We start from the raw sequence: 16054 nt of genomic DNA on the forward strand, positions 1-16054 counted from the left end.
AGCAGCTCCACTGTGCCAGAACCCCCCAAACTGCACCAAAGGAGCTCTGAGGCATGTTCATCCTAAGGAGCCAAAGTGCCAGAGTCTGCTATGGAGTAGTCAAAAACTGGAGGAGCTGGAATGTTGCAGTCTTCCATGGGGAGCTGAGAAACAGCCATCTCTGAGCTGGGCTCCAGAGAAAACAGGACATCGTGACCCTGAGTGACTTTCACAACAGAATTTAAAAGGATAGTGTCTCTGTTAAGTCTTAAGGGATCTCTCTGTGGATGTTTTGGAGAGACCTCAGTCATAAATAAGCCGGGTGATGTTATCTACCAGCCAAACCATGAGCTCTGAGCTCGTGCTGCGGAGCATCCCAGCAAGGAGAGGGGTGTGTAAGAGGCTGTCTCACCTGGCTGACTGTAAAACAAGCTCACAATGGTGGCACACAACCCAGGAGCCCATCCAGACCACCCGTGCTCCCAAACAGCCCAGGCAGCACTCAACGAGGGCGGGGAAATGCTTGATTAAAGAGTTTGGTTGAACTGTCAGCAATAAAACTCAGAGGCAGAGAGCTATTTCCCATACTGTTGTAATTACATCCTGCTTGCTTAGTTTTAGGAGTTGTTGAAAATAACCCTTTGCACCTGGTTACTTAAGGAGGAGAGTTAGACCAGGGAAAAACAACCACCAGAATCAGGAAAGCAACGTGAAGAGTCAGTGAAACAAACAGCAAAAAAAAATTGTTTAGTCTTTCTTTGGATGAAGAGGGAGTAAATTCAACAGAGGCTTTGACTTCCCATGAAATAGAAGGACTGGGTTGGGTCTGTACAGACACATCTGCTCTAAAATCTGCTGTTTATATTAATACTAACATTTTACTCACAGGGACAACAAGGTGATGATGGGAAGGTAGAAGGCCCACAAGGACCACCTGGAGACAGAGTAAGATGTTAAATCCCTTCTCTAATCAGTCCTGGAGTGATTTTTAGGGGTGGATTAGTTGGGTTGCTGCCTTACTTATAGAACATGCACAAGCCATTGAGATATTGCTGGTGACAGCTTGTTTACATCCACCTCAAGTCTTTGTTGTGCTGTTCTAGGGCCCCGTTGGTGACAGAGGTGACCGAGGGGAGCCTGGAGACACTGGTTATCCTGTGAGTCTTATTCCAAGTGCATGATTGAAAAATGTTTGCCTTGGGGAAGTGCTCCCAGTCCACATCAGCCCACAGAACTGCAGTCCCAGTTCATAACCTGCTGCTGTCCCTGGTCAGCTGCTGCACGTGGCTGTGATTCAGACAAGGAACAATTCAGTTTTCTTTACCTAAAGCATAAAAACATTGCTGAAGGCAAGAAAGTCAGCACCTCACCCAGCACTGCACCTGCTGAGTGAGGCTAAAAGAATGAGCAGGACCATTTGAGCACAGGTCTCTGTGATTGTCAAGGAGACATCCTAGAGATGTGTGCATGTGCTGAACAAATTCCAAGACTGATGTGCCCGTGGCTGTAGATTCTTCCATGGGGAGATCTGTGGACTTTAAGATTTGGAGACTTCCAAAATCTTTGCAAGATTTCTCTCAAAAGCAAAACCAGGGCTATGAAATATCATGTCATGCTCCTTATTCCCTCTTTGCAGGACATTTTCAGCTGACTGGGGCTGATCTGCAAAGGCTCCATGAATTGTTACCTCCATTCAAAAGCACCTGGTCAGAGTGACCCATTATAGTAATTAGCAGATTTTAAATTAATCAGAGTAGCAGTGCTGCTGCTTTATTTTCTAGGGCAGCTGTCTCCAACTGTACACTTCCATTAGTACTGTGTATATTTTGGGATGCATTAGAACACCTTCTTTGCTGCTTAGCTGCTGATGAGCAGTTCCTCTTTCCAAAGCATATCCACAGGATTTGGGCACCACCACCAACTTCACCATTTCTGTATCAGCAGAACACAGACACATGTGTCTTCCTCTGCCCCTTAAATCACATTACATTCATTTTTCTTTCTCATTGCCACAAAAGAACAAAGGCATGTTCCCTCTCTGTTTTTTATTTAAGGGTCAGGAAGGGCTTGACGGAGAAAGAGGAAAACCTGGGCAGCAAGGCTTACCGGTAAGAGATGCTGCTTTATTGTAAGGTGCCCAATGCCCCAGGCACAGGAAAATCAGGGAGGTGGGAAGGGCTGCAGTAGGAGTGCGTGGTGAGCTGTGAAATGTGGCCATTTCCATCAGCCAGGCTTATGGAATGGGCATTTTGAGCCATGTTTGAGACTAATAAATGGGTGGCAAAACAGGGAGCACTCCCAGTGCCTGTTTCCAAAACCATCCTTTCTGAATGGTCTGTGAGGGACTGGAAATCTTAGGAGATGGGTGGTGGGAGGTTACAGTGGAAGGGTCTGCTTGGAAATGATCCATTTGATGTGCTGCTGGTCCAGTGTGAGGTGAAACCATATTATTCTTCTTGCCAGTTGTTTCCTCTCAAACTACTGAAGGATTTTGTGAAAGACTAAATTAAATCCAAACTCAAGGGAAGGACTTTTATTCCCTTGTTATATACAGTAGCATCTGATCTTTATATGTGACTACTGCAACTGTGAGTGCAGCAGCACATTAAATGTAGTTGTATTGGGAAATAAAGTTGAATCAATTCCCACTCTTTGTAAGGATGTTGGGAAGAACAACAGATTCTGTTTTGGGTTTCAAATGGTAGTGCTCTGTTACATGGCCCAGAAATGAGTAGAGCTGCTGCATTCCCCAGTGGATGTAGTTTATTTGGGGGTTGGTAGCCCCTCAGATGATTCAGATGGAAGCAGGAACTTTGGATTGTCTTTAGTAAAGGTCCATTAGAAACGTGGCTCAAAAACCAGCTGAAAAAGGAGAGCTCTGCAGGGAGTCCTTCCTTACCATTTATTTGATGTTAGTCCAAAATTGCCACTGACACCAATACCAAAAAAACCCAACCTGGCTGGCCAGGAGAAGACTGAGAGGGATGTGATGGGGAAGAGAGCAGTGAAATACCCTCTCTGCTTTACTCCATAGGCAGCTCAGGTAACACCTGACCCCCAGGTGAAAGCAAGGCAAGGGCTGCAGTGCTCAGGAGGGAGGTGGCACCAGCAGTCACTGTGTAAACTGCTCGTTGTGCACACAGTTTCTGCACACAGGCTCCTTCCTGCCCACCTCCCAGCACTGCTCTCCAGGCGCCATCTGGAATGTGGTGAATGATTTCCACAAATACAGGCACCACCCAAGCGAGGGGCAGAGTTGCTTCTTCTCCAATTGACACCCTGTTAAATGCTCTCTGGAGACAGTTCCTTGCTCCTTTTTCCCCTGGGGCCTGTCTGAGTACAGGCAGTTTCCCTGAATTGATTCCATACAGTCAGTGTTCTTAGGGCACAAAAAATGCTGTTCTTTGTACTTCATGTAAGATACTGCCAGAAGAGAATTTTAAGCAGATTTTTCTTGTTTGTGTTTTGTAGGGGGATCCTGGATCACCAGGCAAGCCAGGAGCAAAGGGATCCAAAGGTGATGTGGTAGGTTTCAGCAGGGTGGATTTACAGTGTTCCAAGTTGTAAGGAAATCTAATTAAGAGGACTCTCATGGTTTTGCCCAGCATGTGGGATTTTTGCCTATGGTCTGTGCCTTGAAAGGCTGGGGTGATCCTTGTGGGAGGGCTGTAAACATTCGGGTGTCCAAGCCCAGTGGTTTGTTGGCTTTGTGGAGCTGAAGAAGATCAAGATCAGTTCCAGCTCCAGCATGATGGGTGACTCTTGGGCAGGCCTTTAGTCCCTGCCATGGGCTGTGTCTCTTTCCTGTGCCCTGTTTGTGCTGTCTCCAGCCACAGTTGGCTCATCCATCCCCAAGGAGGGCTGAGCCAGGCAACAGTCTCTCCCTTTCACTTGAACCATAAACTTTTCTGGCTTGAGACCTTCTGGGTTTGGAGTCCATTTATCCATGGAGTTGTTTCTTGGAACAATCCCTCTAACTTCTTGTCCTTATTGAGCAAGAAAACCCAGGACACATGGGTCCTTCAGGGTTCATTGGGGCACTTCACACCTACTCCTACCTCCACATCTGGCTGTTATGACAGCTTGCTAATTATTCTCACAGACCAGGGACTTTATTTGCTAAAACATAAGTATGTGACCTCAAGACTCAGCAAATTCCTGCTCTCTCTTGGCAGATGTCAGCATTTTTAATCTGACCCTACTGGGGGTAATGCCAGAAGATAGTTTTAGGTCTTCTTGGCAAGAAGTGTACCAGGTGATAAGACAAATAAATTCTGCCTATCGATGGACAATCTGGAACTGCCTTTGGGTCTAATGAATAGAGGGGAAGCACCCCCAGGAATATTTCTTTTATGTAGCTGGCCAGCCTGGTCCTCTGCAGATGGAGAAACAATGCACAGAAAATGAGTTCTTCAATTTAAAAGTGCTTTAGTACATGACCTCACTGAGAGCCCTAGTGAAGGTGATGAGGCTGAGTTTTCCGTTCATTCTGCACAAATTAATTCTTTTCACAGCTAATAAACCTCAGGAGTTTTTATTTTCTGCCTTTATTCACAAAGCAGCATTGCAAATTTCAGACAGAAGACACCCTTTTCTAATTTCCATTAGCTTTCCAAAACAGAGTAACTTCTCAGAGAGAAGTTCCCCCTGACCCCCCTCAGAAGATTCTCTGGGTCCTGGGTTTGCTGTCAGTGAATTGATGGAGGACTCTGGTTTTTAGCATCTTGTTCTAATGTTTGCCAGTGTACCAAATCCTCCCTTGAGTCCATCCTGCTTTTTTTGTCCTCATCTGCTCTGTATTAGGAAAAATGCAGGTCCTTGCCTTCTAGCTATTCATTCCTGCCCTAGAACTCTCAAGACATACGAAGAATCACTTGTAATAAAACCAAATAGCAGTTCATTCCCCAGCACTGGAGCAACTGACTTTATAAACGTCCCTTTTATATGACTCTTTCCAATCATTATCCAAAAGCACACCCTGAAGTCACAGTCCCAAGTGGAGCTGTGCTAGAACTGCTGCAATTTTAGATGTCTCTCTATTTTTACTTGCAGGGTCAAAAAGGAAAGCAAGGAGCACAGGGCAGTGCGGGGAGCAGGGGCTCACCGGTAGGTGACAATTCAGTATTCTGCGCCAGGAAATGCTGTCTGGGAGCTCCTTCTCTAATACCTTTGTGATTTTAGGGCATCCTTGGGCTACCAGGCCCTCGAGGAGTGGTGGGACGGCAGGGACAAGAGGGTGCCCCTGGAGTGGACGGAGTGCCCGGGAAGGACGGCGTGCCTGGGGTGCTGGTAAGCGTCAGCTGCAGCCTTGTGGCACGGACAGCAAACACAGCCTTGGAGCTGGAAAACTGGAAGGTAGCACAGGAGAAATTATGTGATCCAGCTAAGGATATTCCAGTTTTCGTGTACCCAGAGCAGATCTTCACATATCACTTGCACACAGAGGCAGCAGCTGCCTTTGCATGACCACATCTGTGAATGAAGTGGGGTTGTAGCCTGACAGACACTCACGTGCACATAACTCTGTCCACATCTGCAAACCCACCCCTGCAAACCTGTCCCCTCTTGCCGAGGACAGAATCCCACCACTCTCCTGGCCCCCCAGAAGCTGTGCAGAAGGGGAAAGGGCTTTCTTTCATAACCTCTTGTGTGTTTCTTTCCTAGGGAGAGCAGGGAGATGATGGGGAAGAAGGTGTGACCGGGATGTCAGGCAAGAGAGGGAACCCCGGCGTGCCAGGACTCCCAGGGGCCCAGGGACCACCAGGATTCAAGGTGAGTTTCTGGCTCCCTGAGATGCTGCTGTGAGTGATCCAGTCTGTGAGCCTGATGCCTCTGAGCTTGAGCTCTCCAAGGTCTAATATAGTCTCAGCTCCTGCTACCATCTCTCACTTAGCTGGAGGCTCTGTGGATCTTTTTTCTCATCCATCCCTCCATCCATCCCTCCATCCATCCCTCCATCCCTCCATCTATTTTCCTGATGTACACAGCAGCTGAATGTCCCAGAGGCCTTTCCTCCCTTACCAAAGGAGCTCAGGAGCCTGCAGACACATTACAAACACTTGAGTGTTTCATCATGAGAAACCTGTCTAGAAAAAACATGGAGAAGTTGCAGAGGAGCTGCTACAGCCAGCTGTAGGATGTCCAGAATGTGCAACTCCGTAGGAGATTCAGGTGTTCTGCTGCTCTGCAAGACCTGAACTGCTGGAGGGAAATTTGTGCTGCTTGGTTTTTAGCATATTTGCTGGTTAGAACAACTGGAGCCAGTATGGGCTTGGACATCACTCTGGGTGGAAGCAGGGACAAGCTGCTTTTGTGACCTTGGGGTTTCTTCCTGGTCCTTGCCCTGATCCAGGCTCACCACAGGATCTAAACTGGACCCACAACAATTCAGTCGTTTGTAGAAAGACTCTGTAAATAGGAGGATTCTGTAAATAGGAAGACTCCAGCTGGGTTTGGAGAGGCTCTGGGATCTGATTTAAATTAGGGCTCCATAGCACATCGCCCTTGATCTGTCACTTGCTGCCCTCCAGCTGCCTTGGGCAGTACAACAGGAGGTGACTGAGAACTCCGTGTCCTTGTCACACTCTCACACCCTGCCTCCAGGGGAATTTGTTGCCCCTTTTCCGGCTGTTCCACCATCCTGGGCTCTCCCCGCCTTTGCTCCTCTCTCCCAGTCTGCCCCAGATTGAGTAGCTGGAGTTTGTGCTGCTCCTGGCACTTGGCAAGGGGAAGGGGTGGGGAGCAAAGCAAGGTGCTGGGTGGCAGAAAGCCCTCTCTGGATTGAAGTTGTAGGGTTAACACAGGGGAAATGTTGGCTTTGCAGCCTCTGGATTGAAGTCCTGCTCTTGGCATGCCTTCAGCATTTTCCATGAATTAATCATCAATTGCCAGCCTGCTGGGGGAAGAGATTGTGGGAAGCTGCAGGGCAGACAGAGAACGTAGGAAGTGCAAAGAGAAGACATTTGCTCCCCTTTCTCTCCCCACCCCATGCAGGTGGGACAGCTCTGCTGAGGCTCCCGCTCTGGGGGCAGCCCAGGAGGGAACACAGCCATGCCCACCTTGGTCTCACCATGTGTGTGCCCTAGCAGATGTGGGGCATCCCCTGATGGAACCACATTCCTTATCCCAACGAGCCATCCCTGCCAGCCTTCCATCTACGGCTGTTTCAGCTGAGTGCTGTTATATTCAACTCCCCTCCTTTGGAATGACTTGAATCCTGTTCTTTTCAGGGTGAAAGAGGATTGCCTGGACAGACTGGCCAGCCAGGGAAGCGAGGATCACCGGGAGGAACGGGCCTTCCAGGGAGCCCTGGTGACCCAGGAGCCAAAGGACAGCGGGTTAGTGGTGGTGGAGCTGAGCAGAGCTGAGCCCAGGCTTCTCCTGCAGGAGAGGGTGCGGATCCAGCCGTGGACATCCCGGGGAGGGGCTGTGCAGGGGAGCCCATATCCAGCTGGAGCATGATTCTAGGAGAGGGTTAGGATTAGGACTGATATGAAACAAGGCACAGGATGAATCCAAACTACCTCAAATAAAATGCACTTGATTGGCTGTTTTATATAAAAGCTTGTGCTAACAGTTTTCAAGCTGAAAGGCGGTGACCAACACTACCATATGTCATTTTGCCATTGGTCACAGATCAGTCTCACAGATTATTTTGTCTCTGTGACACAAGTGACACATTCCTTTGCCCCATATTGTCACTGCCTGATTTGCTGCAGTGTCCCTTTGGCTGAGATGACTCCACAGCATTTAAACCCCTCTGACCTCCCATGTGCTTTTGCCTGAAATTCCTCTAGAAAGAAGGCTTGGTTGATTCCCCTCATGCAGGAAAGACCTTAGTCCCCTGTTAGTGGCAATTTTCCTTTCCAGGACCCAGAAATGGGCAGTTAAATCAATCTGTATCCTTGGAAAGTTTCTTGCACTCCACCAAGTCCAACCAAGCCCTTTCTTGCCAAGCAGTTTCTCACTCTCATGGCCTTTTGCAAGGGAAAACTTCCCACCAGTGAGGTTTCTAGGCTGACGCTGGAACAGCTGTGCAGTAAAGGGGGTGGAAGCCCCATCACTTGAGTCATTCACAACTGAGTGAACAAACCATTGTATTACACCCCAAAAAGCACAGTCAGGGTGGGTGAGACAGTCCTGCCAAAAGGCCAAACAAGCCTTATCTGTCTCTGATGTTCCTAACACTGGAGAAGAATCATCTGGTGAAGGTTTTTGACCCCTTTCTTTTTTTTAAACGTTGAATCATCTTGAATTTTGACATCTGAGAAGCCCAAAAATATCAAAGGATGACCATCTCCAACATAGTGAAAGGAGGATGTTTACATAAGGACATGCTACCCAGGGTGGGTTTTTTATTTTCAGAGTACATGCTATGTGCTGATTCAAGCTGGATGGTCTTTCAACTATTTTATTATTATTTTTCTTTCAAAATTGAGTGAAAATCCCCGCAGAGTTGAATAGAAAAAAATTAGGGACATGCATGGTTTTCCTGGGCTTGAGTGGGAGGTTATGTTGTAAGAACATGCACTTTTTTAACAGCTTGAATGAGCACGGTTTAAAATTACAGTTTGAATTAGTAGGTCAGTCCAGTTTGTATTATAAATAAAAGAGGAGCTTGTTTTAAAGAACTTTGAGGCTGTTATTTTGCAGTATGAAACTCCCAGGTTAATCTCAGAGTAGATGCTCTGCATCCTGCTTCTGCTGGGCCAAGCCAGAGAAGCATCTGCTAGGAATAGTCTAGGTTTGCCTCCCATTTTGGGGCCAAAAAGGTGGCATTGGTGAGATCTAAGGGATCAGGTGAGTTGCTTCTAGCCTGACATTTGTGTAGCTCCTCCTCCAGGTGATTTTCATTCTTCTTTCTCATCAGTCCTGCTTAGACTGGGGGATACTCACAGATTTCTCTGTCTCTGGAGCTGCTGAACTCTTGGTGCATCTCTGAGTGACATCTGCAGCCGTCAGTGTGAATTTACTGCTGTCCTTTGTTCTTGTGTTTGTCTTGGCTGTCACGTGCAGGGGGACTTCGGTGAGGCAGGATTCCCAGGGATGGCAGGGCTGTTTGGGCCAAAGGTAAGAGGCTGCTGGGGACCAGTTGGTTTCTGCTCTCACTTTACTGGGGACAGGTAATGCCACACTTGTTGCACTGCTAGCAGCTCTGCAGAAACTGTGCAAATTGAATTTTGATCCCAACTTTCTTTAGCTTATGAATCTTCATTTGTTAAATGAGTGTGTGCTTACATATGCTTTGTTGGAGGAAAAGGGCTGCCCTAGAGATTCTGTGGCTGCTTTCCCCCTTTCTGACATTTGTATTTCCAACATCAACCATCAATCTGCACCTGAGACACTGATGTGCATCCCTGAGAGCCTTGACTTGAAATTCAGACTCATTTTATCACCATATAATTTCTATGGTGAAGAGGAAATTGTTTTCTGTCAAAAGTAAAAGCCTCGCAAAACAGGAGTGGGAAAAGAATTTACAACAAATTGGATCTTCCCTGTCCCACGGACAAGGGCAGCACCCCTGTCCTTAAAGCAGAGCTCTAAGCAAGGGCACAAACAGAGGGTTTGGTTATTTAGTGACCTCACATCTCATTTTTTGCTCACAGGGCCCCCCAGGAGACCTTGGGTTCAAAGGCATTCAGGGACCACGTGGGCCACCGGGTCTCATGGTGAGTGGTTTTCCAGTTTGTGGGTTTGGGAGGATTTTCTGCCTTCACCCCCATTTCTGTGAGGCTCCAGGGGCTGTGAGGAGCACAGTGCTCAAGGCCATGGCACCACCTCTGAGCCCAGCAGCAGTAGGTGGCTTGGAGACAGCCACCCTGCTCAGAGCACTCCAGCTACACTGAAATCCTTCTATTTGTGGAATTTCTGAGGTTTGACAAGGCTCATGACAACCACACTGTGAGGACTTGTCTCTTTGGAAATGGTTTTTTATTCCAGATACAGCAAATACCACCGCCAAGAAAAAAAAAAAGCAGGAAAGATTCAGAGTCTTCACTGAGTCTGCCCTAGTGAAAATGACTGTCAGGTCCCATGTGGTGGCTCACAAGTCTTTTCTTTCCTAGGGAAAAGAAGGAATTATTGGTCCTCTGGGCATCCAGGGTCCCACGGGAAGCCCTGTAAGTATCCACACTTCTTTCTTGCCTGTATTTTTTAGAAGAGTTTAAATGCATGACATCCAAGATGTTCGAGGCCAGCACAAGTAACCCCCAAATCCTGCTGTAACCAGGAAAACAAAATGGGTTTTAAGATCAGCAGCTTCAGAAAATCTTAGTCTCTGGCTGTACAGACAGTTGCTGGGAGATTATTGGCTGAGAAGTGAGGAGCAGCAACACAGAAGTTGCAAGGTTTTCAATAGACTGGAAGACAAGAATGTTATTGCAGATTTTTGAAAGCCAGATTTTCTAAAGAACCTGGCCTGGGGTGAGGGGAAACACATTTAAACATATATTTTTTTATGTATTAAACTGGGAACCACTTGATTTTGGGAAGTGTTGAAAATCTCTGCCTGCCCTAAAATGCCAAAGGCCCTGAACACAGATGAAAGATCAGGTCAGTGCTTTGTGAAAACACAGACATGGCACCACTCAGAGCTTGGTCCCGAGGCTGCAGAGATAAAAACCAGTAGGATGAGCTCAGACATTGCCAGAACAGCCAGTAATGGCACTTTTTGCTTTGGGATGGGGAGGCCAATATGACAGCCTGAGCTGGTGAGTTAGAGATGAGTCCTTGCAAGGAGCTTGTGGGGGCAGCAGCCAGCAGGGCAGCTTGTGCTTGGTCAGTGACAGCCACCTCCTGTGCTTTGCAGGGCCCCAAGGGAGACAAAGGCAGCCGTGGGGAGATGGTAAGTGCTGGTCCCACCCGCCCCTGAACAATCAAGAGTCACTCTGGGCTCTGCTGTGACCACAGGGTGCATCAGGCTCCCACGAGGGCATGACACTGCTTACAGATGTGTACACACATCCACACCACTCTGCTGGTAAAATTTCCATTGCCTTAACCCAGCAACGCTTCACCATGTTGTCCTCAGCTGTGGTATCTCCATGCAGCACCCAGCCCTTGCCTTGGGAACAGCACATGGGTGTACAGGGAGATTTTGGGTCAGTAATGAGCATTTTCTGACAGCTTCTGCTCTTTTTTTTTTTTTTCCCTGCAGGGTCTTCAAGGTCCAAGGGTAAGTACCTGGCATCCCTTTTTCTGATTGATATCTTGTATTTAAATAAAACAGTTGCTTTTAGCAAGTGTAAAGCTGCAGGGTGGGTAATTGCACACTGGAATGTGATGAGTACCTGGGCACATGGCATTAGTGACAACTGAGGAGCTGAAAGGGCTGGGAACAAGGGATGCAGCAGGAATAGCCCAGGTGTAGACAGATGTACCCAGAGCAGGGAAAAATAGGGCCACCCCCTCTCTTTTGAAGGTTCTGAGGGACAGGCTGCTGTGAGATGCCAAAAGTCCAGCTGGGAACAGATTCCTGCTGGTAAAAAAACATGAGAAATGGAAACAAAAACTGGAGTTACTTCACTAACTGATGCCACTCTGTCTTTAGGGTCCTCCAGGCCCACGAGGACACCCTGGCCCTCCGGTATGTATCTGTGGGAAGAGTTCATGATTGAAACAAGCTGAAATGATTGCCATGACACTCTCCAGAGGGACTGTTCCCTCAGTGGAAATTCTGCCTTAGCCTTCCTCCTCATATGCAAAACCATGTGTGTGAATGGACCAGTGTTTCTTGTGCTTTAGTCCAAACCATCCCCAAGAGTTTTATAGAGACAGCATTGTTGCTTCTCTCACTTCTCTGCACTGAGGGGCTCCACGGGAGCAGGGATTTCAAAGGCCATGGCTGAATATCTGCGCACCAGTGACTGACCAGCTTCCTTTTTCCCTCTGATTTCCAGGGACCGCCAGGAGTTCCAGCCTCATTTGTAAGTTGCCATTCTCTGTTTGTTTGTAATGATGATCACCAGTGCTGCAGAGCCAAGGTGCTGCTGGGACCTCGAAGACACACGCTCAGGTCCAGCAGGGGAGGCTCTGTTGGCAGAGCAGTGCTTGAACTGCAGCCTTAGATTGAGAAGGGTTTTCTTGCATCAGGGCATGCTCAACTTGTAACAATCTCAGTTTCCTTTTTTTTCACACCCACCAGCAACAGGATGGCTTTGGGGCAGCTTTCCAGACACTGATCGACTCCAACACCGCGCTCAAGAGAGAGGTACGAGGGCATTTTTTAACTCCCTGGTCTTTGCTTGAGCTGGAGACTGGGAATGGTCTTATCAGTGCTTTCTGTGTGCACAAGGTTTATACAAAGCCCTGATTTGTCACTGTTCTAGTGGAATATCTGGAATTTATGCGGGCAAAGGTCCTGTTCTGTTGTGTCACTGATTTGTGAAGCTTCAGACCTCCTGACTTTGCCATTGTGACTTTGCCAGCATTTCAGCAATGTCCTGTTTGGGACAATACAAGGCCTGTGGCTCACTGGCCCCAAGCCACCACAGTCTGTCTTTGACCACTGATTTTTCTCAAAATGATGTAGAAACTCTCGTGGTCACAGCACTCAGTGCCCCCAAGGCACCCCTGACTTACCCTTTTTTCTCTCCAGGGTTACCAACACCCAGACCTTCTCATGCTGGACCATGGAGGAGAGATCTTTAAGACTCTACACTACCTCAGCAACCTCATTCAGAGCATCAAAAGACCCCTGGGAACCAAGGAAAACCCTGCACGCATCTGCCGGGACCTCATGAACTGTGAACAGAAGATGACCGATGGTAGGAAGCCCCAGATGTGCAAAGGCTGCCTCCTCCACAGGGCTGATTCACGTGGTCTCCTTCCCCGGGACCAGTCACCAAGAAAGCAAAACTGTCCTTTTGTCATTCTCAGAAAAGGTGAAGCGTCCTTGTTAATCCCCAAATCCTGCATTTCCTCAGGTACCTACTGGATTGACCCAAACCTTGGCTGCTCCTCAGACACCATCCAGGTCATCTGTAACTTCACCAACGGTGGCCAGACGTGTCTCAGCCCTGTCACTGTCTCCAAGGTAGGCACAGCCCAGCCCCAGAGCATTTCCCACTGCCAAATATTTACACAGCTTGGGTTGTCCCAGGACACTGGACAGTGACCACAAGGACACAGCACACCGGTTCGGGGAGCATTAGGGTGACACTCAGAACTGCTCTCAGGAGTTAAAAAATACACCTAAGGCTCAAGACAAAGCCCCGTGTTCCAGTGATGTTTAAGGAAGCCATAGTCTTAACGTGACCAGTAATTTCACAAACATGCTGCTCCCAAATCCTTTATTTGACTTGACTTTTGTTTGGGTCACTCTTGCATTTTGTTTTCTGCCGCCTGGAGAAGTGAGGTCAGCCTAAATACACAAGTTTCCAGTGAAGTTGTTGGATTTTTGTGGAGGAAGTACCTGTACTAAAAATACGAATAGCAATATCTGGGCAGAGCAGATGAACTGGAACCTGCTTTGCAAGTGTATTGAGTTTGAAGTTTACATTTCTTTTCCTCCTGCCTAATGACCTTCCAGTTTGTTCTGCAAAGCAAAGGACCTGCTCTGTCCCCACCAAAACTTTAAAAAATGAGTTGGCATCTTGTCCTCATGACATCAGACGCAGCTCTGGACACGGGCACAGAACGAAGCAGAGGACAGGGACCTTTGCTCCCCCACCCTGCACTAACCCTGCTCCCCTCAGCCCCTCTGCAGGGTGTCCCTGTGACCTCTCTGTCACCTTACAGCTGGATTTTGACATCGGGCGAGTCCAGATGAACTTCCTGCGGCTGCTGAGCTCGGAGGTGGTGCAGCACATCACCATCCACTGCCTGAACACCTCTGTGTGGCGGGAGGGCTCCTCGGAGAGCCCCTCGGAAAACGCCGTGCGCTTCAGGGCCTGGAACGGGCAGGTGTTCGAGGCCAGCGGGCAGCTCAGGCCAGAAGTGGCAGCGGATGATTGCAAGGTATGTTACTGTGAAAGAGGGAGGAATAAGTGGAGAAAAATGCCAGAGCCCGCTCTGGGGCTCCAGTAACACCCGTGCTGCTCATCCTACAAGGGAGAAGGGTTGGGTTTACCAGTTCTCCACTAATTTTCCAGTTCAGGCTGCTGTACAGCTCCTGAGGAGCAGACGGCCTTCAAACAGAAAGCAAAAGATGAATTTCTGAAGTTACTTGTCATGGATAGCAGCAGTTAAATGGCAAAGGGGGAATGGCTCCCCATGGGTGGTGACCCTGGCTCTTGTCTGGTGCCACACAGAGTCTGGAGACACAGGGCTGCATTCAGCCTCACAGCACTAGGACTTTGTCTTGGTGGTACCGCTCAAGCTCAGTTTTCACCAGCATGATAAAGGGCTCCCCAAAATGCCCTCTAAACCCACGCCAGCCCTGCTCAGCCCAAGGGACAGTCCCTTGTCTCACACAGAGGGATTTTCAGGCTTACACCTCATGGAACACATTCCCTTCCAGCAGGACTGAGCTGTAGCAGGCCCAGGGCTGCAGGGCTTCCCTGGCGTTCAGCAGCCTGAGGTAGGAAATGCCCAGTCACGATGACTGGACCTTAGAAGCCCCTTTTTCTGCCTTCAGACCCCTGCTTATCTCTCTGTAAGACTACAGGTCACTTTCCTTTGAACCTTACTATTGGACAATTCCTAAAACCCCGGTACCCTATGTAAAGAGCTGCTTTTGCCCAGTTTGTTGGAATACGCTGTCCCTGAGACCTTCGCCGAGGCTGCCAGCGAAGACAATCCTGTGGAACTTCATGGAGCGCTCCTCCTCTCTCCCCCTGTGTCCGCCTGCAGCACCTAGCAAGCCAAAGAGCTGGAATCACACACTGAGCTGATAATCACTGAGAGCTGATATCCCTTAGGCTTGCTCAGGGAGCGTGCGGCTGGGAGCTGCCCGGGAGCCCGGACAGGCCGAGCCAGCCGGGCTCAGCGCAGCCCGCTGGGACACCCCGAAACCCAGCGGAGCTGACCCCTGCTTCACAGCCTTCCCTGTGTCCCCCCTCCCCACGCAGGTCAAGGACGGGCGCTGGCACCGGACCCTCTTTTCCTTCCGGACGCAGGACCCTCAGCAGCTGCCGATTGTCAGCATCCAGAACCTGCCCCCCTCCGAGCCAGGACAGCAGTATCACCTCGAGGTCGGCCCTGTCTGCTTCCTCTGAACCAAGCTGTGGGACCCAGGCTCTGAGGCTCCAACCCCACCGTTGGCCTGTCCTTACGGGGGCTCTCCCCCTCTCTGCAGCAAAGACAGCTGGGCTGTATCTTTTGGGCCAACTCTTGCTCCAGCCTTTGGCTCAAGGTCTCCAAGAGCCCACGATCTACTGAACTCAGCCAGTTGTTGAAAGGAGGAGGAACAAGGACGTGGGGGAAGCAGGCATCAGTCAGGATGTGAGCAGTGAAAAGGGATCAGGGGACTGGGTGTTGTGGTTCCACACACAAAGCTTTTTCCATGACCAAAGAAAACATTGAGAGAAACCTCAAGCGACTTGCAGCGTGTGGGTTTTTTTTGTTCTTATCCCCCCTCCATCCACCCACCCACCCATTTTTGTCTGGTTCCTGAGTTACCAAATGTTCTTTCCATTGAAAAAAAAAAAAAAAAAGATTAAAAAAAATAGAGCTTCCCTCTCAGAGCTTGTCACCTTCTGGACAGCCACGTGCTGCATCAGGTCTCCCAGGCGGAGCTGCAAGTTGGATCTGGCTGCTCTGTGTATAGGAAGCATTTTGATGTGCAATATTAGAAGAAACAAAATATATATATTATATTATTTAAAGCAAAAAGAAAAAGGAAAAAAAAAGAAAAGAAAAAAAAGCCAAGTTCCTCCTTCCATGAGTTTAATCAACACTCCCTCTCAAGGTGTGGTGTTGGAGTAGGGGAGAGTCACAAAGCAAAGAAGGGGGAATGGAAAGAGGAGAGGGGAAGAGATTGGTGCTAAAATAGAGAGAGGGAATGGGCTCATCTGATTTGTTTCTACCTCTCACTGTGAAATCTCTGGTGCTCTTAAAAAAGTGTGTTATTTTATATATATGACTTTATTTAAGGTTGTGAAGGTGCTACAATGTCTTGCCACAGACCCAAAAATGA

At 48.6% G+C, this 16054-nt stretch overlaps 1 protein-coding gene across 2 annotated transcripts in view; it reads left to right on the forward strand.

Moving 5' to 3' along the window:
- Window positions 1-15572, forward strand: part of LOC119709083 (collagen alpha-1(XXVII) chain-like) — a 144007-nt gene extending 128435 nt beyond the window's left edge. For both annotated transcript variants that reach the window (XM_038156411.1, XM_038156410.1), the window contains exons 43-62: window positions 868-924; window positions 1083-1136; window positions 2034-2087; window positions 3451-3504; window positions 5032-5085; window positions 5161-5268; window positions 5644-5751; window positions 7209-7316; window positions 8995-9048; window positions 9585-9647; window positions 10044-10097; window positions 10787-10822; window positions 11135-11152; window positions 11528-11563; window positions 11877-11903; window positions 12122-12187; window positions 12575-12743; window positions 12903-13012; window positions 13717-13935; window positions 14988-15572. In XM_038156411.1, coding sequence (XP_038012339.1) covers window positions 868-924; window positions 1083-1136; window positions 2034-2087; window positions 3451-3504; window positions 5032-5085; window positions 5161-5268; window positions 5644-5751; window positions 7209-7316; window positions 8995-9048; window positions 9585-9647; window positions 10044-10097; window positions 10787-10822; window positions 11135-11152; window positions 11528-11563; window positions 11877-11903; window positions 12122-12187; window positions 12575-12743; window positions 12903-13012; window positions 13717-13935; window positions 14988-15134 — 1596 coding nt within the window. In that variant the 3' untranslated portion in view covers window positions 15135-15572. The remainder of the gene's footprint in view (window positions 1-867; window positions 925-1082; window positions 1137-2033; window positions 2088-3450; window positions 3505-5031; window positions 5086-5160; window positions 5269-5643; window positions 5752-7208; window positions 7317-8994; window positions 9049-9584; window positions 9648-10043; window positions 10098-10786; window positions 10823-11134; window positions 11153-11527; window positions 11564-11876; window positions 11904-12121; window positions 12188-12574; window positions 12744-12902; window positions 13013-13716; window positions 13936-14987) is intronic.
- Window positions 15573-16054: the final 482 nt, after the last annotated feature.

The sequence above is a fragment of the Motacilla alba genome, chromosome 17 (genome assembly GCF_015832195.1).
Source record: "Motacilla alba alba isolate MOTALB_02 chromosome 17, Motacilla_alba_V1.0_pri, whole genome shotgun sequence".
Lineage (NCBI taxonomy): Eukaryota > Metazoa > Chordata > Aves > Passeriformes > Motacillidae > Motacilla > Motacilla alba.